We start from the raw sequence: 22,021 nt of genomic DNA on the forward strand, positions 1-22,021 counted from the left end.
TGTTCTCATGTTGAAGTGCCTTAAATCAAATTATTTGTCACATTTCTTCTTAAACTGGTGTCGAAACTCCTCCACTAAATGATTTCACTTTTTTGTAGGCGCCATGAATGCCATTACTGCCGCCATCTGTGTGCTTGGTGTTTTTGTCGCCACAGGTGAGTTTAATCCTAATGTTACGCCATGTGATCTGTTGTATTCTAATCTCCATTTGCTCGGGCAAAAAGTTTAACCAATTGTCACTTCACAAAGCTAAGAAAGGGATGTTTTTGTGATTCCTTATGTACTAGTAATATGTGTTATCTATGTCGGGAGCTACATTTTTGCACTCGTATAATTGCTGACCTGCGCAGTATTGGAGTCCAGTTACAGTTGTGAAAACTGGTTTAATTCTTGTTGGGCGACTTATTGCACATCGACGTTTTAAAAAGTTTAGCGCAAGCAAACACAGACCACGAGAAAGTCGAAGCACACACATAAGCGCTGTTTTGTGCGTGCTTGCGTGCGTGTGTGTGTTGTCTTTTCCGTCCTTTGTGTCTGTTTGATATTAGAGAATAGACAGAATTCGCACTGCACCTGGATTGTCACAGACTGTGGATCCGGAATTCTCCAAACAATTTAGTACACCTTAAAACAGGAAACCAGACGATAGCGCGACAAGAAGCTGCCGTAACCGTCGCTTGCTGTACTTCAGAGAGACCAAGATATAGCCGTTCGTGGATGGTCAGTCAACAAGCCGAGTCATTATACTGAGGCGTTTTTATAACCACGCTTCTCAATTTTCTTTACCGCTTATTGCTTCTAGGGGTCATGCTTGCTTGTTGAAATGTAAATCCCAGAAGAGGAGTCAGCTTTGAGCCGGGCAACTTCCACCTACTATGCGAATAATCTGCCCAGTGCATTGTACTGACATCGTCATTTCCATAGTAACAGCAAAGAGAAATATGCAGCTAAGGAAGATATCGACCATAAGTGTTAAGAAATTTTTTTTGAAATTTTCTCATATTTTAGAAAAATCAATCTAGGCTCAGGAAAGTCAGCCGGCCACATTCTTTTTTTAGAAAATGTTTGCTACAGAGTCTAAATAGCGATTAATATCTTTATATATGACGCCTGTATTTGGACAGAAACCAGGGCTGTCTGGTATGAAAATACGCTATACTGATTACGGTACTGCTTGCAACTTTGCGTGAATTTAACCCACCATGACATGCTAATGCAACTCCACTAACGTAAGAGCTGTTCGCTTAGCGCTCGCAATGTGAAGTTTCATTGGCATGCTGTTTGGAGGGCATCTCTTAGTTTTTTCAATAGCGTCCAGCAAGGGAGGCCTGAACTTTGGAGTCCACATAAGCTCCGCTTTAGAAGTGCATCACCCGATATCGTGAATGGGTCCCTCCAGCAGCCATCGGTAACCTTAGCATATCACTTCGTAGGCACTGCCATTTTTTTTTTCTTGTTTTCATGTTTTAATTTGTTGTATTTTTTAATTTTATTTACCGCAATACACTCGAGGCCTTCCTTTAACCAAGTCGAACCAAGACCTCACTGGTAAAAGAGAAGCGAGCCGAGCTCGAGATTCAAGTGGGAGTGGTCCGTGCCCCGGCTCAGAGGCAGGTGTAACGTCAATAGAATGATGCCACCACCTTATAGGCAAATTAGCAGTTGTGTAGACTGGTCGTAACAGTTGTAGTGCATGATCATTGTGGAGTGTTTCAATTATCCACATAAGCTCATGCAGTAGCGAGGTCAGGAAAAGTCCTCAGTTTTTCGACACGGCGTCGGCCTTTCCTGCTGAATGAGACCCATAAGGCTATTGTGTCAAACTTCGCCTTTAGAAGAATTTTCTGCCTCATTCTAACTAATCTACGAACACTTTACAGAGAACAAGAATTATATTAGGCGGGTCACTGTTCTTGATATACAAGGTGATATACAAATATACAATGTGATATACAAGGTGATATATAAGGTGATATACAAATAGGGGTGAAATACTAACTTCGTTGCAGCTTCAGCCGAAACTTCCGTAGAGCAAGAGAAGTCATTGGAGGTGGTGTTGGATCTCCGATCGAAAATCGCCGCCGATGAAGCCGTGCTGGTGGGACACATTCTGCGCGACGTCGCCCACGAGCTTCAACAAGACGCAGAACTGGAAAACGAGGTGAAGCTTGTAATAAATATTTGGACACGCGAAAAAAAAAACCCTGATCTTTAGAGAAAAGAAGAGCACCGTGCGCTCCAGAAATAGAACCACTGTAGCTCATACATCCTAACTTAAGGTATCTTCAAGTGGTCACTTCAGTGCCCAAACTCTTAGCCTGCACATTAAGTGCGATCTCCGACCCTGAATAAATATTTGAATACTGATGGACGCCAGCAGGTTAGTGCTTGCTTATTAGATTTGCTTTGCTGGCAATTAGAACATGCATGAACACTGTGTTCAATTTTTAATTACGGATAAAAAATATCACTTTAGTGATAAGAAAACGCGAAGAATAAAGCTCAAGCACATTGCTCTCTCCAAGTTTCGGGCCTTAATAGGGAACGTCATGTGCTAATGATTAAGGGCTGAACAGGGGAAAAAAATTGTGCTTTTGCACATATGGAATTGGCTGAGCTGCACAACCCTCGTGCAGCCTGCAGGGTGATTTCGGGTGTACTAATGGATTCAATCAATACGAGATCTTTCCTATTCAGGCGTCAACGACTATTTATTCATATTGTATAAATATAAAGTATTGCAGTTCAAAATAAAATCAATAGTAGTATGGATCTACACGGTCGCACGCGGTACGTCTTAGAAATTCCTTTTTTATCTCGCTAACTTAAGCAGGTGATTGAAGGCGCAATAACTGTACAGCGCTTATAGAAATTATCGGGTCGTTAGGTTACCTTCAAATGGAGTGCAACAATGTTCGAGGCAAAGTTGCTGCGACATGTCTCTTTGTGTTGGTTTTTACACCGCATACACAATATGGCCACTTTCATCGTATCTTTATTGCCATACACATAATCATGCGCTCCGTATATCTCCGATCATTTCCTCCTAATACGTCCATTCAGTGTTTCCGTGGAACTGTGTGGCATAGAGGCTATCGACTCCTTCCAACCTACAGGTTCCAACTTGTTAGTTTGGACCCTTTATGGTTGAGCCGGAAAGGGTGAGACCAGCGTCGTGGTCACGTGCTCTTGTGACTTTATCGGCTTCCATAATCATCGACACCTTCTACAAAACTACATTCAACACGCTTTTCTTGCCCTTACCCAGTTGCGAGGAAAAGAGTGAGCTAACCACTGCAGATATTGAATTAGTTTATTTCAGTTCAATTGTTTTAGCTTGCCACGCTAGGCAGGTTGCTAACCACATGCTGATCAGGTTGATACCGGTTCCGGTGGACAGGTTTTAACGGCATTGCTCTCTACACCTATCAGAGAGTTTTGTGAATAACGGAAGCGCACTCGCTTGATAAGAAGCTCAATGGCCCGTTCGCACTTTACCATTCGACCCCAAGAGCGACCGAAACCTGCTGCATCCGATGTGCTCCCTCCTTCATACTTTCCGATCACCTAGTCGGTGCTTCTACCGAATGCTCACAATTACCCCCGAAAAGAAGAAGGTTTCACGATATATATTCGTGCTCCACATGACGGTAGCCAGAAGAACCTTTCCGCTGCGCCCCCCTCAGCAAATCAGGAGAGTACATTAAATAAATTCCCTCAGGCCTCATAGTCTGCATGTCGTCTGGTCGCGACGTACACGGGTATGGTTAGAAAACAGTATACGGAAATTCTGTCCACTTACCACAACAGTATGCAAGTGTGCCTATTCTAAATGGAGGAATATTGCAGGACGTTACGCAATTTAACGCATTCGAACTCTTCAGCGGGTTTATTTATTTAATCTATTTATTTAGTATGCCCACAGGGCCATTGAGGCAATATAGAGGAGAGTTGTAGAAGAAACGGGTAAGTACAACAAACGGGCCTTCATGAGGCAACACAGCAGATATTAAAAAAAACACGTAAATATACTAAGTTGGCTATAGAGTTCATGAAAAAAATGTTAATCGATGTGAAGAAAAAGGATCCTAGTTATACAACAATACCAAATGCGTTCTTGAATAATTAGTGATCAGCGATGGTGACCGTCTAGCCAGGAAGGTGATTACAATCATTGAAAGTGCGTGCTACAAATGCCTGAAAGAAAGCGTTGGATCGGCACAATGGAGTGTCAAACACATGAATATGGTGAGCGTGCGGAGAGAAGTTTGTTACGGAACACTATGCGATGGAATACATTACGAAAAAGACACTCGCGGATCATTTAAAATACACTCGCGGATCATTTTGCAACGTTTCATACGTTAAGGCTTGATTTCATGGCACTGGCGCACGGAGTTCAGTTGTAGTTAGAATGTAACGACCCTTCTTATTCTCAACCATTTCTAATGACTACAGTAGGTTTGTATGACCTGGGTCCATCATTGACACGGCATTGGTATGTATTAGGATTTTAAAAAGAGGTCAATATTATAGAAGAAGGTGTTTTGGACAAATTGCATCCTTGTAAACGCAGAGACACAACCTTCAGCTTAGCCTAGTGGTGCTATCTGGTTGTTAGAACGGCAAATATTTCCGTAAAAAATGGAACGCTTCTCGTCACGCTTTCAACTGGCTCTTAGAGGCGTGTCTCTAGAAAAAAATAGAGCAATTTATCTCTGACGCGTTATGTTGGGCGCTAGATGGGACAAAGCTAAGACCGGTGCCATATCCGTGAAAATATTGAAAAAGGCAGTAACAACTCGAATTAAGTCTCTAGGAAGGGGTGCTACTTCGAAATATGCCGTTCTCTCCTATTAGAGGTTGGAAGTCGGTGGAATTTTTTCGGTGGTGAAAATCGGTTCTGTTCCAATTAGGGTTTTCACTGGTTACATTATTTATTTACTTAATTATTTATTACCTCAAATGGGGCATTACATAAAGGAAGGGCATGACGGACAAGGATATGATGGCCTCGATCTTCTTGAATTCGACGGGTTGGTAAGGCCCAAATACTTAAGGTATTTCGCTGTGACCTCGGCCGCGGCGGTGGACTCCGCTTGCTCTCGCCGCAGAATGCACTTGTGCGAACGGCTCTTATCGCTATCGTATTGAAAACAAATGCGAAGAGCGCGGCTGCTGCGTGGCTTTGATGACCGCATTTCTTTTTATCGGGACAGTGCTGACTACAGTAAGTTTCAAACCTAACAGTGCGCTTAGGAATTATGTTTTTATTGTTCCATTTCAGATGGATGAGTATTTCTTCCGCAAATTCTGGAATAAGACGAAGGAAGCAGTGAAGAAGGCTGCTAAGAAAGTTACACCCCACATCAAGAACGCTGTCATGGAAGTCGGCGGCTCCGTCGCTAAAGCAGTCCTCCCAATCGTCAAAGAGAAGGCTGAGAAGAAAGCCACAGAACTCGTGACCAAGTTGTTCGCCGAGCGTTTGGGCGTCTACGCTCTGCAAGACACGAACAGTCGTGCCGACGTTGTGCGCAATATGTGCACTCTCATGGACGAAGAAGGTAAACGGCTTATTGAACGCGGCGAGAAACTGAACGCCCAGAAATTTGCTTTCTCCACTGATTAAGCGATGTCTCGGAGACACCGCCTGCAACAGGTGTTTGCTTCATTACACCCTCATGGACTCTTTTGTACGCTGCAGAAATGCAGCCATTTTATTTCATGTATTTATTACAATCTGGATCATTAGAATTCGGTCGCATGAACCTTCTGACATGACATTGGCAGCTGCTCAAGAGCTTTCCCACAGGAATCTTCGATGAGCTCTCCTTTGGTGGACAAGTAATAAAGGCATGTTTTTTATCAAGAATGTATTCTTTTATTGCATGTCTTCAAACGAGAAAAAAGCCAGTGCAATCACCTAAATTTATGCGGCCTCGGACAGGAACACCAACGCTCACTTTGCACAGTCGGTGGACTCCTACAACAATGGCTGCATTTGCATCTCCATTAGAGTTAAAGAAGGAAAAGACAAAGCGCAAAATAGACAGTACTAAAGAAGCAGAGAGACACAAGTGCTGTGACACAGACGCAGTGCTTGTGTCTGTCCGCTTCCTTAGTCCTGTCTATTTTGCTCTGCGCCTTTCCCTCCGAAATATACCGACTAGCCCATACAAGAACCCTTTAGAATTACTGACTTCTCATCACTGGCACATCAATCTAAATCGATAACGGGTATAGGCTGTTGTAAACATTGCGAATCATGAGAAAGAAAGAGGTGAATTCTGAATGGGCACAAAGGATAACTAAAAGTTTGCAGTACTCTTCTGAGCTACAGGTCCAAAGAGCTCTGTGAACTTTGTTTTTTTTTTTTTGTAGACAGAATCTATTTAAAGAAATCTGCAGTGCCAGAAAGCCACTATTTCATGGCGCGAAAACGACTAAAAAAATATCACAAGCGTCATAGTCATATGACCACACGATCCTAGAACACACAGAAAAGCCATAAGAGAGTAAAACCTCACAAACACAATCGCATGCACTGAAGAAGACTATACTATGATAAACCGATTTTAGAAGTATTGCGCAAAGCGCTTCCAGAGATGTGCCATCGACAACGTTTTTGGCAGTCTCTTGTAAAGAGATATATGTAAAGGAGGAGTTTTGATTATCGTTTGTTCGTTCAACATTCAATTTCTCGTGCCTTAAAAAGCGTTATTCCAACGTGCAGAGGCAGCTGAACAGACAGAGAATTATCAATCGTGGTTTTGTTGAAATTAATGTGGTTGAACACTCAAAACGTGACAGCGCAGGCGCCTACTGCAGAGAATTCATCAACAAAAATGTTTCTAAACCGCCGGGGATTGCGTAGATTCTACCCCCCCTGAGATATTCAAGAATAGGTGGCACATTCACTCAAGACATGGTGAATCGACAACCAGACATTTAGGCTTTTGAGCGCAAATACTGTCTAAAAAGAAATTGACGTTAGGTTGAAGGAAGTTACGGCGTAGAGACAGAGCATCCAAATCGCATGATGATTTTCGGTTTGCATCATTTGTACAGCTATTGACTCCGATGAGTCTGTCTCGATAGTTTTACGGATTTTTTCAACTGTCTTGACCCGCTTGTATTGCCGCATGAAAGGTCTTCTAAAGAAAAATTGTAACGTAACGTTACAAAGAAGTCACTCTTGCACCGAGGAACACCAGCAAACAGTCAGGTCAGCACGAGACGGAGCAGTTTCACTTCGTCTTTTTCCAATCGCCCGTGTCGTTCTTGGTCATATTCTAAGGAAGACATATGTGTCATTGCCCCCCTTGTTTGCAGCATCGTCTCGACGCGGCCGGCTAGGAGCATACTGGTGAGCTATGAGCTGACAGACTGTGTGCTAGGTTGGTACAGGAGGACCACAACACAAAACGGGGTACCATATAAGTCTCGAGATTAGTCGACAGGGCGGCCGTGGTAGGGTTTCATCCGGACGATGTGTACATCGTCAGTGAGCTTGCGTCGCCTGCGGCTTGAGGGATCTTGAGTGGCGGATCTAACTACGTAAGTAACGTCACTGATGCGGCGGAGGACACGGTATGGCCCGTCGTACCGGCGCCGTAATTTTTCAGACAGTCCGCAATGATGAACCCAAGCATCTCATCCACTTGCGTTTAAATCACTTCACGTTCCTTAGGAGAATCCCGGTACGGGCGTTGGCACACAGGCAACGTGGTCTCATCAGTGATGATGCGGTGCTTGGCGACAGGAGTACGACCGACCTTGGAGCCAGTGGCCAAGCAGTCTGTGGAATTGATCAGAATAGCCGAAAGAAGATTCCTTTGATGGGGCGTCAAGTCCCGGCTAATTTTAACTGTTTGAAGGAGATGGCAAGATGTAGCCTCTTCTTGAGGGTTGGCCCCGGCGGTGCATTAACGAGGCGAGGCAGTAATGTCGTGAAGGAAGGCAACAGCAGTTTCCTTGGCGAGGTGCCGCATCTCCTTAGCGAAATTCGTCAGGACAGTAGCACGACCGTTATGGATTTGAACGAGTGCTCAAGCAACACCTATCTTCTTCTCGAGAAGTAGCGGGAGGTGCCCATCCGCGATGACCTCGTAGTCGTGGAACAAGTCATGCCAGACAAGAACCAGCACGCTAGACCGTGCTGGCACCCTCACGTCATTGTCGACAATACACAGAACGTTGAGTCCCGGATCCTCGTTTTCAATGCGCGCCACGGCCCGTTTCGTCGAGAATATCACTCGCGCTTCTTGCAGGTCACTGACAGCACAGTTAGTCTGCAGGAAGTCTAGGCCAAGGATCAAGTCTTTCGAACACTCGCGAAGTACGACGAATTTTCCGACATACACAAAACCACGTATGGTGACACACGCTGTGCACTTGCCTGCATCAAGTGACTCCCCGCCGTGCGAATTTTCGAGCCGGACCAGTGGGTCAAAACTTTCTTCAATTCGAGGGCAACGCCATAGCTCATTACCAAGTAATCAGCACCGGTGTCGACAAAGGCGGTGACATCGGCTCCATCAATCTTTACGCACAAATCGGAGGTAGTGTGTCGGATGCTGTCGCTACCTGTCCCAAGCGGATTGTCTTCGTATCGGTCGGAGGTAGCCCGTCGGATGCTGTTGCTACCTGACCCCAGCGAAATCTCGTCGTATTGGATTGGCGAAGACGGAAGATCTTCACATTTCCCGACGTCAGCGGCTCTGCCTCCGAAGACCATGGTATTAGTTTTCCCGGCGCGGGCTGGGAGAGCAGCGGCATCGGGGATAGCTCGCACTTGAGGAACGACAGCTTGTCGGGGACGTAGACCGACGCTCTTGGTAGCCGGAAGTGATAAGATACTGTTGCGCAGCAAGGTGGCTTGCGATTTCAGTTGGCCGTTCGCCATTTCGAGGGCATGGGTCGTCCGGTGCGTAACCCATCGGGCCTACGCAGCGGTACGAGCACGCCCGGTAGAGGTGACCTGCTTCACCGCAATGGTAGCAGAGGGGCCGACGGTCGCGGGCCAGCCATACTTGACTCTTACGGCGTTGCTGATTGGTTGGCGGAGGGGTGTAGCCAGGAGGACCCTGAGGCTCCATTGCTGGAGCTGCGGTGCTTATACTGTGGTCCTGCGTGGGAGCCCTACGTAGGACGGACGCGTAGGTGGGTCTCGCGTCGACCTGGTGGGAGACGTCAGGCACTTGCTTAGCTGCCATACGCACCTCGTCCCGGACGACTTCAGCCAGTGATGTAAAAGATGGCGTGTTGCAATGTATCCGGAGGGCTTGCAGTTCTCGTACGACAGAACGGACGAGGTTGCGTAGTGCATTCATATCGCTACCCCCCTTCATAGAGAGTGCGTCGTACCCAATGAAGTTCACCTCACGATTGTATTGACGAGCTCGGCGTTGGAGCGTCGTCTTCATGGTGGTAGGCTCACTGAGAAACTCCGCAACAGTGCGTGTTGGGCTGCGCACTAGTCCTGCGAAAAGTTCTTGCTTCACGGCCCGCATCAGTTGGCGCAGCTTCTTGTCTTCTGCCATTTGTGGGTCTGCGCGCTTGAAAAGACGTGTCATGTCCTCAAAAAACATGAGCACGCTCTCGTTTTGGCGGCGGTTGCGCGAGTGCAGCGCAGCTTCTGCTCGCTCCCGGCGGTCGGCACTCGGAAAAGTGGCCTTCAAGTCCCGACAGAAGGCTTCCCAGGATGGAAAGGAAGCTTCATGGTTTTCAAACTATGTCCGTGCCGACTCTTCAAGAGCGAAGTACATGTTGTGGAGCTTACACTCATCGGTCCACCAGTTCCTCAAGCCAGTCCTCAAACACGTCGGCATGAAAATACCTTGGTGTTCGCGGCTGATGGCACAGGATGTTTGCGAGAAGCCCGTTCTCAGGTGTCATTGCCGCAGGTGCTACAGGTGTCCGAGGCTGCGTCGTCCTGGCAGCGGCCGGAAGGGGTCCGAATTCCGGGCGCTCTCAACGTAGGAGGCGGCCGAGGCACTGATGTACCGGAGTAAGCTCCGTAGTGAGATGTAGGTTATGCAGCTCTAGAAGCGTACCCAGCACTGCCTGCACCAGATTTGTAACGTAACGTTACAAAGAAGTCACTCTTGCAACCAGGCAGGTGAGCACGAGACGGAGCAGTTTCACTTCGTCTTTTTCCAATCGCCCGTGTCGTTCTTCGTCATCTTCTAAGGAAGGCATGTGTCAATATTAAGCTTTTAGATATCTCCATGCGTTTTTCTGATTGCCAGGTGTACTGGAGGTACGAACCAAGAAGCTAGAAGCCTCTAACGCCGTTTTCTCCTCGTCATTCAAAACCTGTCAAACGTGCAATTGCCATATTATGTTTTGAAAACGCTGTGGAAAAATCATGCAGTCATGGACCGCAAGATAGCTTTCAGTGTCAGGTGGAGCGCCTTGAGGCAGCGGGATATCCAAGCCATAGTCTGATCGCTGTTTCAGAAACCTTGCTACTAGATGTCCTAAATTCAGCCTGCATGGGAGAGACGCAGAAGCAAAGAGAAAGAGCAAAAAAAAAAAAAAGCTCCTGGTTGTCCCGTACTTCACAAGATTTCACATAACATCTGGGTGGTTCACGGGCCAATGTGTGTTGTTTTTACAGCGCCTGCTACGCTCTCGATGCTTTGCCGCATTGTAAACGCAAGCATACAAAAGCTATATTTTAACGGTGCTCTCCTAAGAGGCAGAAACGTGAAGGCTAACGAAGAGGGTTGAGTTAAAGCACGGGTTAATAACACCCTATTTGAAATCAAGAGGAAGAAATGAGTTAGGCAGGGCACGTATTGTGAGCGCACGATAACTGCTGGTCCTTAAGCGTAACGGAGTGGTTTCGAAGAGAAAGCAAGCGTAGCTGGGTGCGGCCGAAAGGCCGGTGGGCGGTTGAGATTAATAAGTTTGCGGGCGTAATCAGGCTGATGATGATGGTAGTGATGATGATGAAGAGCAAACAGCAATAGCAAGGTGGGTTGTGCAAAGAAGCACCAAAAGAGATTCGTTCCGTGTACTATCGATGTAGTCTGCAAGATTCCGCTAACATGTGGCAAGCACTACACGGGATAGGCTGGCAGATGTCTCAGTGACCGGCTACGGGGAACGCCGCAACAACGTCAGCAACGCTACGGACGGTCATCTGGGCAGTCATTACAGAGATTGCACTGGAAGAAGAAAGAAGGAAAACAAAAAAAACCATGTCAGGCAATTTGCAGCCACTGCGAAATCGTGACTGATAGTCGCATCAAAATGACGAGATGAAACACCAGGTTTACTGTGTAATCTCTTCTCAAGATATCTGTGTAAGCACCGCTTCAATAGCCTTGTATAAGAAACTATAAGAAACTTCGAATTTTAAAAGAGAGCTAAAAAACAGTCACGCTCAGCTGCAAGGGGAATGGTTCTTTCTTAATATGCCATTCGTGTGTTTTTAAGGAGCGTTTCTGTTTTGAGAACGTTGTCGCAGTATTTAAGCCGTGGCACACCTTCATTAAACCACCAGTTCTCAGTTCAGCGCTGTGTCCGCGTGCTGGTCTTCTCCTCATGTTTCGCGCTGTGTCGGTAATTGTAGCAAAGACGAGGTACCCGGAAAGGAGTACAAAGTAAGACTTCGTCGCCAGGGCCAAACGCGACAACACGGTGCGTCGCCCCGTAGCCACTGTTGCGATCTTCTTCACTGTTGACGCGAGCAAGCTGACGGTATCACGCTACTCGAGAGAGGAACTCTTGGGAAAGAGGCGGGGAGGAGCTCGTAGGCGTGAAAGCAGTTCGAGCGTCTCATTTATGTATGAAGTCACTGAAAAATTTTGACTGCTTTTGCGAGATGGAGGTTGCTGAAATTTAATGCCTTATTTTTTAGGCTGAGCCAAGGAAACTGGAGATCCACGCAGGCCTCGTTTACATTCGCGCGAGCTCTTCTAGCCGAAGTCATACTGCTATCTTGATTCTGCTGCTGATGCAGCAAAAGCACTAATGCGAATTTCATTGTAGGTCAACGCGGCAGCTATATATGTCTGCCTTGTTTAGCGGGCCGAAACCTCAAGGGATTTCTACCCCGTTATCAATTTATTAAAACTGCTAAACATCAGTCCTACTTTTTTAAAAAAGCTGTGGAGCACAAACTCCCTTTTTCAGAAAGTTTATTACTGTAAAAGCATTTGATATTCATCCTGACGAGGACAGATTCCAAGAATGGAGTGTATACCTGGAACTTGGCTTCTATTGTGAATATGAGCGTTTTTTTGTGAAAACTGACGTAGTTACCGACACTATTTTTTCATAGCTATAACTTTAATACCAGCAGTTGTCCTGATTTTCTACTCCTCTGGCAAGAGTCTTCAAATAGCAGCGGCATGTTACCTGTGCTATATTGCTCTCTGTGTTGATAACGTCTTGTAGAAGTTGAAATCTAAAAGTGCATTATGTTGGAATCAAAAAACAAACTATTCATGGTCATTTAGCCTTAAATCATAATTTGGACTATTAACAAAACAGCTCCCACATGACAACGTTGCCACTTCGACGTCCAGAAAGCCTCTTAGGGAAAACAATGCGGCTTTTCTGAAGTGCCCCCCTGTGAGCCTTTGCATGCACATTGGGGCGGAGATGTGAGCAAGCAGCTGGTGACGTGATACCTTTATTTTAAATCAAATAGATAAATATACGTAAATTATAACTAGATAGAAACATCGCTCCTCTTGGTTTTTGAGACGATCTATGACTTTTTCATTCATACTTTGTTCCTCAAGTCAATAATTAAAAGTTATCTGGTCAGTTTAACTAATAAGTAACTTTTAATGACGAAAAAATACTGCTGACTAGGCCACGCAACTCTGAACAGGCCTGAGTTGGTTTCACGCGGCTAGATATTCCGTCTTTTTCAAAAGCTCTGTTACATTTAGCACGCGCGCCAGGTAAATTGCAGACTAGCTGTGGAGCCGATTCTACTCAGCAGACTTCCCTCTATTTTGCTACGTTTAGTTTAATTTATTGGGTATTAACATAACATCCCAAAGCAACTCAGGCTATGAGGGACGCCGTAGTGGAGGGCTCCGGAAATTTCGACCACCTGGGGTTCTTTAACGTGCACTGACGTCGCTCAGCACATGTTCCACTAGAATTTCACCTTCATCAAAATTCCGCCACCGCGGCCGGGATTGAACCCGCGTCTTTCGGGTCAGCTCCCGAGAGCCGTAACCACTGAGCCACTGCGACGGGGTCTATTTTACTGAGTGTTGCAATGCAATCACAATCTTTCAAATTGGAAGACGCACTGATTTTTGCGTTAACTGCGGCGAAGTCTTCGCCCTGATTAAAAAAACACTGGACAAGGAAGGCTTGCTTTTTATTCTAGTTTTGTTTATCCTTAAGTGGCGGAATGTTTAAGCACATGAAGACCGCGCTTAGCTTTAAGAACGCTTAATACGATGCGTGCACACAAAATCTCGGTTTTAACTTAGACACATCAATCAACGGAGCACTTAGGAACATGAAATAAGAAGCACAGGTGGCTATGAGAAGAAAATGAGCCCGCAAAAAGGTAACCTAATCGTGCGACTTTAAACCGGGCATATGAAGTTAAAACGATGGTGATATCACACGAATTGCGACAACTTCAATAATTTCTTCTCATGAAAAATTAGTTTTAGGCGATTCCAGTAAGCGGAATAGTACATTAACGCTTTCATTAGGAAGAGTTTTCTTGGGACGGTTAATAACGTTTTCAGATGATTTTCGATATGAGTTTCAAGCAATGCTACGCAACATACGTAAATGGATCAGGAGGGTGCGAGCTTCTTATCAGCTTGTTCCTTTGCTCGAACCATGTTAGGAAACAGGCTTCATTGTACGGCTGCCGAATAAATTAGAAGGAAAGCACGAACGCTGGCCCTCTGTCGCCTGTTGCAAGCCTTGTGATAGCTGCCTGCGTCAACGGCTGGGTCACGCGCGCGCAAAATGCAAAGCGGGCAGAGGTAATCAGCCGAGAGTACTTGCATACTTTCAGAAACGGTGCTTGATAATAAATGAAGGCTTTCATGCAGCATTGTTTTCGGGGGAGAGATGATGCGTAATCTCCTAAAACAAAGGCGGAAGGTGCGCCGTGCATGCACTTGCAAGGCATGAAAGGCAGTGCATTACTAGGATGCAATAACCTAGGATTATCAGCGACAACATACCTTCACATATGTCGCTGGCCACTGTAGCGTTGAGACCGGTGAATGCCAATGACACGGCTCGTCTCTGAATGGACGGAAGCACTCTGGACTCGTAACAAATGCACGGCTGCCTATGCACATGCGAGTGACCTTGGCGATAACGCAAAGAACGAGGAACTGCAGGTTTCGCGGCAAAGCACTTGTCGGTTGGTTTTTAACAGATAAGATCGCGTGCACGTGCGGATAATTTTTGCGTGCACTGCAAAGTACCACAACACTCAACTCTAAACACTGTGCTTCTTGCTGCGTCCCAGGCAATAAACTGCCGTATGTCGCTGGGGAAGATTTATTGTCCGTTGTAAATTCAAAGATCAGTGCCATAACACTGCGCGTTTTCGAATTCAACAATGAAAGTCCGCATGGACAAAGCCTAAAAGTACCGAAAAATAAGTCGAAGAGATGCAAGCGCGTGACCGTTGGCATATAATGCTCTACTGTAAATCGATCATGCACTGGGAGGTGTTTACAAGTGCCTCAATAGCCCAGGAATTATTAATTATTTCTGCGCGTCAAAGCCACGCTTGGAGAAGTTACTAATTCCTCGCTGCGCTGTATCGCTTGCATTATCGGCTGAAGAAAAATGTGGGATGCGGGCATGCCGAAAAATAAATTATTCGAAGCATGCATGCAAACCAATCCTAGTTATCCTATTTTTTGATATCCTAGTTAAAATCAAGAGGAAGAAGTGGGCTTCGGCAGGGCATATAATGCGAAGGCAACATAACCGCTGGTCGTTAAGGGTTACGGAGTTGATTCCAAGAGAAGGCAAGCGTAGCAGGGGGCGGCAGAAGATTAGGTGGGCGGATGAGATTAAGAAATTTGCGGGAATATGGTGGCCGCGGCTGGCGAAGGACAGGGTTAATTGGAGAGACATGGGAGAGGCCTTTGCCCTGCAGTGGGCGTAGTCACGCTGATGATGATGATGATGATGATGCAAACCAATCGCCAGAAATTTCTGAAGGCTTTGGGGAGCAACCATGCCCCATCAGGTGGCACTAATATCTGGCGGCTGGGTTGCCAGGCAGTGCAGCAATCTATTCAGAACAGCCGGTGAGATCTCAACGTTCTTAGACATTTTCAGTTTCGCAGCTCCCTATACTCGCCTCTTGATGGCGTGCCTATAGTGGACGTCGCTGGAACTAACGGCGCTGCAGTCGCGCTTTTCTACACATCTCGCGCGTCGTCTGCTACATCATCGTAAAGACGGGCGACGCCGCGCCCATATCTGTAGCTTAATTAATTTTTTTCCGGCGTGACCAAACAAGAATATTGCATAACTGCTGTTGGTACGTGGCCAAAAGCTGTTCCGCTTGGAGGGCAGAAGGGTACAACCTATGAGGTTGGGTCGAACAATATCTGTAGAGGCACGCAGGATCGGCGCGCTTCGCCTTTTAGGTGTCTATAGTCCCAACCTTCTCGTGTGTGTCTTTGTATATATTATGTTCTTTCTAGCGGTTATAGCACTTGACACCAATCTGTGCAACGAAATAATCTACCGTTTCTTCTGTTCATTAGGTTCGAATAATTGAACGTGATATGAATAAGGTAAGACAAACTTGTTTAAATATTTAATTGTACAGCTCTTTTACGGCACATCGTTCGTTAAACTGCGCCATTTTTAAAATCAATTTATCGATCTCTTGAGGAGAAAATTATTTTAAATGTCAAACGCTTCCACGGAAAGAGAAAAAAAAACATCTTGCTTTGTAAAAAGCGTTCCACTAATGGGTGCTTAAATCATTTTTGCTCTCTTTCTCGCTGCCTGCACTTCAGCATTTACCAGCATTTCAGAGTACATTTTCCTGGAAAAAAGTGCATCCTCATGATGACGTAAAACTTGATCACTTTAGGAGTGACTTCTTGGCAGTGAGCATGACAACCGACTGCAGGCAGAGAGGACTCTTCAAGCTTGTCTTGTACCTCCCAGAACAGGTCGCCAAATACAACGCGTTTCTCAAGGGCTTTGTGAACAATGCTCTCTATCGCGAAGGCATCCTGGCTTGAACAACCTCAGGTCAGTCAAGTGCCTCTGAACAACATCACTTGGGCTGGCGTGTCCAGGAGCAGCCGTCAGCGTGACTTGGCAATCCTAACAATGCACTGCCTTAGTTATCTTCTTATGCACATATCCTGCTAAGTAATAGACAACCATTTCTTCTGTTCCAGCTCTTTCGTATCCATGGTCATCACTTTCACTCGAAAAAGAGCTTATGGTAAGAAGCTTCTTGCGTAGCTTTTCTTCCACAGCATTTTTGAGCTCCGCAGCAGCCTTTGCCTTTTCTCCGAGGCTGTCATGCAGCCACACGGGGACACTTTCATCGGCTCCAGAACAGTTCCCTTTCACTGCATTCTTGACAGGAGTGAACAGGGACAAAAGCCTATAAATCTGGCTGATCTGTATGATCCATTTCAGCTGCTTTAATGACGCCATGAACGCCAGGCGCTGCAAAGGTGGGAGATCAACCAGTGCTGTTTCAATTCCCTGATTTTTAAGCTTTGAGAGCGCTGTTTTCAGTGCCACAACCTCGCTCTGTTTCTTCTCCCGCGCGGCAGTTGCTCGAAAAGCTTTTCTCTTAAAGTTCTGCAGCTTCTGGCCCTTCTTAGGTGCTGCCGTTTTCTTCCTCGCTCGAACCTGTCTTCGAAAACGCGAGCAACGCGCACAGATTAGCTGCTTCGAAAAAACACAAATAGTTTGTGATGAGCAGCTTCCGACTTCGTCGGCTGTTCATCAAGATTTGTATTTACTCCTGCACAGATATTTAAGGCATCTGTTTCCAGCAGAATGTTCTCAAGATCAGTGACAGAAGCTACAGTTTTGAACAGCTGGTTGTGCAGCTTGTCGTAGCCTTTCACGAAGCAGCTGCCATCTTCTTCCATGACAACAGCCTTGGGAATCACTAGGCGGCTTGCCGCTATAGCTTTCTGAAGTAGAAAACTGCACACACCTTCCCAGTTATTTCGTCCTGTACAGAATCATTTTGCCACTCAGTAGATGGTAGAGTCGCAGTCGCCAGGTCACCAATCGTCAGTGCAGTCAACGTAGTACTGGTTTCCGCAGAGCGGGAAAGAGGCATCAGCTCATTCGGGCTGACTGCCTCTACGCAAGGCTCGCATGAGGAGGACGTATACTGTCGCTTCAAGGATCTTCACACTTATCAGTCTGCGTGACAGCACGCGTTTTTGGTGACTTCCGTCTCAATTCCACAATTTTTGGCTTTGAAAATCGGCCTGGCAGGCCGGGAAAGAGTCGAGGGACGGCACCGGGCACTAGCGTCCAGTTCTCGCGGGGAATTCGGACCTCTTGCCCATTCACAACGTGCTTGTAGTCCTTGATAATATCGTCATGCTCAAAACGACGCTCACATATCTTAGATGTGTGAGAGAGCCGTCTGTCCTTGCGATGCAACATCTGCTCTCACTTTTTAAATTCGCTTGCATCGCGAGGCGGTTTCAAAAAATGATGACCGGTGGCATCGTTTGTGCTGCCACTTGTGCAGCTGGGCGCAAAGCAGGATGGCGTGTGTAACTCTCGCTTGAAGTCACCATGTGCATATATTTCACCACAGATATGTTTTCACAACACTAACAACATCATCACACGAAAAACCAGCTTGAAAATCTGACTAGCCTGTCGTAGCTGCAGAGAGCGAAACTCCCGCGACAGCAGACGATGTAGAAAAGCTCGACTGCAGCGCCACTAGTTCCCGTGACAGCCACTTTAGCCACCTTCGAAGCGAAGCTGCGAAACTGAAACTGTCTCGGAACGTTGGTGAGGTCTAGCATAAGCTTTCATGGTAAAAAGCAGTGCATGAGATGTCCAGCATCGTCCGAAGTCCATTTCCTGCATTGTTAGAGTTGTGGATGAGTGTTCGCTTTCTTGCGGTGCTGTCTACATTGGGGAGGCCGGATGATGCCTTACTAAAAGGTGTTAGGAGAAGGTAAGTGACGCCAACCAAGTAAAATACAGGAAAAAAACACGACGTTTCGGGACCGGCTCGGCCCCTTCTTCACGGTGTGACTACGGGCGAGCGCAGCTTGGCTTTTTAAGCCCCTGTGTGGAGGACCTGCGGGTCAATGGCCGCAGCCCATGGACGTAGGATGAGGGGAGAGTCCCCAGGGAACGATTAACATTCTCTCGTGTTTGCTGTATGTGCCACGACTCGAGTAGAAGCCTCCTGCGTGGGTTAGCTTCCGTTTCCAATACAATGGTGCTGTCGAAGTCAATTGGGTGGTCACACCCTTCACAGTGTTCGGCCACGGCGCTGCGTTGACGATTCATGTGACGGACGTCCGCTTTGTGTTGGTTCATCCTTTCCGCGAAGTTCTTCGTTTCCCCTATGTACGACGCCGGGCAGACGGAACACGGAATTTTGTACACGACGCCCTGGGCCTTTTCTCTGGGCTGCCGGTTTTTTGGGCGGGGGAGAAGGCGACCGATAGTGCTGGTCGGTTTGTGCGTTGTCAGCACCCCTTCTTTTCCGAGAATGCGACCGAGCGTCTCGCTCACGCCTCACGCAAGGGGTGCTGACAACGCACAAACCGACCAGCACTATCGGTCGCCTTCTCCCCCGCCCAAAAAACCGGCAGCCCAGAGAAAAGGCCCAGGGCGTCGTGTACAAAATTCCGTGTTCCGTCTGCCCGGCGTCGTACATAGGGGAAACGAAGAACTTCGCGGAAAGGATGAACCAACACAAAGCGGACGTCCGTCACATGAATCGTCAACGCAGCGCCGTGGCCGAACACTGTGAAGGGTGTGACCACCCAATTGACTTCGACAGCACCATTGTATTGGAAACGGAAGCTAACCCACGCAGGAGGCTTCTACTCGAGTCGTGGCACATACAGCAAACACGAGAGAATGTTAATCGTTCCCTGGGGACTCTCCCCTCATCCTACGTCCATGGGCTGCGGCCATTGACCCTCAGGTCCTCCACACAGGGGCTTAAAAAGCCAAGCTGCGCTCGCCCGTAGTCACACCGTGAAGAAGGGGCCGAGCCGGTCCCGAAACGTCGTGTTTTTTTCCTGTATTTTACTTGGTTGGCGTCACTTACCTTCTCCTAACATTAAATTTCCCAACCAGACAGACTTCTGTCGAATGTTTTCTTTTGAGTCTTACTAAAAGGTGTACGGAACACTCCAATTTTTGCAATAATAACTCGCCACAAAACTCCATTGTTATTGCGCTGCATTGTCAATCATGTGGTTGTCATCTGGTGTTTTACAAATTGGGTGGGGCAGTTACCCAGACATCAGTTCTGGTTTCACGAAATGAATTCGATTTCTAAAGAGTGCCTATCCCGTTTGATAGCATAAAAAAGGACAAGTTCACGGTTACCTTACTCTGGCCAGAGTGTATTTTGCAGTGTGACCCGTGCGTAGATGGTTCGCGCGTTCTATGCCGGTTCCAATTTTGTTTGCTCGTAAGAATCATGATGTGCATATTCTTGCCTTCCCGTAATAAAATTCAGTTGAAGCCCACTCTTTTTTGTTTGTCTTCATTTTGTCCTTGTTTGCTGCGCTGTTGTGAACCATGATTAGTTAAAAACAGAGCACTTTAGATTAAACAACCTATGCCTCGTAATGTTAAGGAAATTTAGTTAGTTTTAGTTTTATGGGGTTTAACGTCCCAAAGCGACTAAGGCTATGAGAGACGCCGTAGTGAAGGGCTCCGGAAATTTCGACCACCTGGGGTTCTTTAACGTGCACTGACATCGCACAGTACACGGGCCTCTAGAATTTCTCCTCCAAAGAAATTCTAGCCGCCGCGGCCGGGATCGAACCCGCGTCTTTTGGGTCAGCAGCCGAGCACCATAGCCGCTGAGCCACCGCGGCGGCCGTTAAGGAAATTTCGTCTGCCTTAGCTGTAATAGAGAAGTGCGATGAGGAATTGCCGCTGTTTACTATCTTCCATCAGCCCGCCACGGTGGCTCAGTGGGTACGGCGCTCGGCTGTTGACCCGAAAGATGCGGGTTCGATCTCGGCTGCGGCGGCCGAAATTCGATGGAGGCGAATTTCTAGAAGCCCGTGTGCTGTGAGATATCACTGCACGTTAAAGAACCCCAGGTGGTTGAAATTTCCGTAACACTTCACTACGGCGTCCCTCATAGCCTGAGTCGCTTTGGGACGTTAAAGGCGAAAAAACCAAACTATCTTCCATCAGGGTCATTCTGTGTCAAACGTACACGAGTTCCTGCTCGACCCTCTCTTATCTTATGCATATTTTTTTGGCTCTATACTTAATGGTGTAAATAAATGACCCCTAACAATCTTTTGGGGAAAAGATTCCTCATGGTACAGCCCTTTTTTTTCTAAGATGAGTCCAAACGTTGTTCTGGTGAAAACATTAAAAGAAATCAAATATTGTGAAGTTGAAGAACCTGGCAGGGCGCGGGAGGGAGCGCTCGCGCTATTCTTCTTATTCTTCGGCTGGCCGCCACGTAACATTTGGTGGAGGTGCTCCGAATTTATTCTCATCCTGGACCTTCGGCGTCCTGCACCAGCCGTGGTCGTCGGCCGTGAGTTCCTGGCCTTCGTCTCCAGGTCGTACCCCAGCCTTTCACACCCGAACCGACCTCGCCGTTGCTGGAAAAATGGCATGGTGTTAACCTTCTTATTTAACCTTGCCATTTATTCGCGCCGCAGATGGAAGATGATGAAGACGGTGATATGCAATGGACAGTGTCAGAGTGTGTTGCATTATAACACGAGACGTTAACACGAGACATATAACACGAGACTGGGCTGCTTGCTGCAATGATAGGGCGAAATGCCTTTTTAGGGTATTTTTGAATAAGAACTGTATGCGTGTTTTACAACAGGTGATCAACAGCAATTTGCAAGCAAGCCGAAATGGGTCGGCTGTGGCTGAAGGGTGGGTGGCAAGAGCTATAAGCATGGTACACAGGTGGCGAGATGTCTGCTTCCTGAGGCAATCACATTCGCTCTTGCCGATCCTTCCTGGATTCATTTTGTTGGTCTCGCGTACCGTTGCACGTGTAAACTCAACATGGAGTTCTGAGCGGCGCCACGGCCGTGTTCTGCATTGCAGTGGCCGTAAGGAACAATCGTGGCTTGAGATGCGGCGCTGTGCTTCAAAGCTGCTTTCTTGACTAAAACCAAAAAGGCCCCAAAAAATTTCCTGAGCGCAATTAGAAATAAACTTTGTATCAATTGGGGCCGCATTTCATGTTTAGTTGGACTGCCTCTGCAAACAATTTAAGTACGAAATTGCGGCCCAACACGCTTGTTCTAAATTCATTTTTTCTGCTATATATTGTTCTTGGGGTCCACACCACGCTGGAAGAACTCATAGAGGCACAACTGACGGCTCAAGAACAGCGGCTCAGAGAGACTCAGCTTGGGCTCCCTATCTTAACCGATCTGGGCATACGGGGGAAAGACCCCTCAGACCAAGCAGCGCTTCCGATCGAAATGCGCAAGCGTATACGAGTTAACCTCTCCCCAAAATTATGGATGCAGTACGTCATGAAAGCCGGAGCGGATCAAGGCGACTGCGCTTGGCAAAATGTACGACGGGGACGAAAGTTCCGTATATTTCGATGCCGCAGGATATCCGCCTTTGCTGTATGCGCGGTCAGCTTCTGCCGCGAGTTACCGGTCACGGTGGTCACGGAAAACGTAGTGGAGGCCCGACAGGCCGCCATCGCCCTAGGAATCGTTCTGGAAAGTGCTAAAACAATTCTTAGAAACTCTAAGATGGCTCTTCTCAACTTTGCAAAGGGACGCATGTGCGCCTCAATCTACAAAATTCTGAAAACGTTACCTAAAGACACGAG

General features: G+C 46.9%; 1 protein-coding gene across 1 annotated transcript; it reads left to right on the plus strand.

Moving 5' to 3' along the window:
- Positions 1-103: 103 nt before the first annotated feature.
- On the plus strand, positions 104-5,629 carry LOC149343799 (uncharacterized). Its single transcript, XM_089542491.1, has 3 exons — positions 104-155; positions 2,010-2,161; positions 5,288-5,629. The coding sequence occupies exons 1-3, from the start codon at positions 104-106 to the stop codon at positions 5,627-5,629; spliced, it is 546 nt and encodes a 181-aa protein (XP_089398617.1).
- The last annotated feature ends 16,392 nt before the right edge of the window (positions 5,630-22,021 follow it).

Source organism: Amblyomma mixtum, chromosome 5, assembly GCF_055824585.1.
Source record: "Amblyomma mixtum isolate Tamu chromosome 5, ASM5582458v1, whole genome shotgun sequence".
NCBI classification, from domain to species: domain Eukaryota; kingdom Metazoa; phylum Arthropoda; class Arachnida; order Ixodida; family Ixodidae; genus Amblyomma; species Amblyomma mixtum.

What these genes read in the sequence shown, in the direction of transcription:
- LOC149343799 (XM_089542491.1), top strand. Translation starts at nt 104, where the DNA reads ATGAATGCCATTACTGCCGCCATCTGTGTGCTTGGTGTTTTTGTCGCC. An exon ending in TGGTGTTTTTGTCGCCACAG is followed by an intron (nt 156 to 2,009) that starts GTGAGTTTAATC and finishes ACTTCGTTGCAG; the next exon opens with CTTCAGCCGAAACTTCCGTA. An exon ending in ACGCAGAACTGGAAAACGAG is followed by an intron (nt 2,162 to 5,287) that starts GTGAAGCTTGTA and finishes GTTCCATTTCAG; the next exon opens with ATGGATGAGTATTTCTTCCG.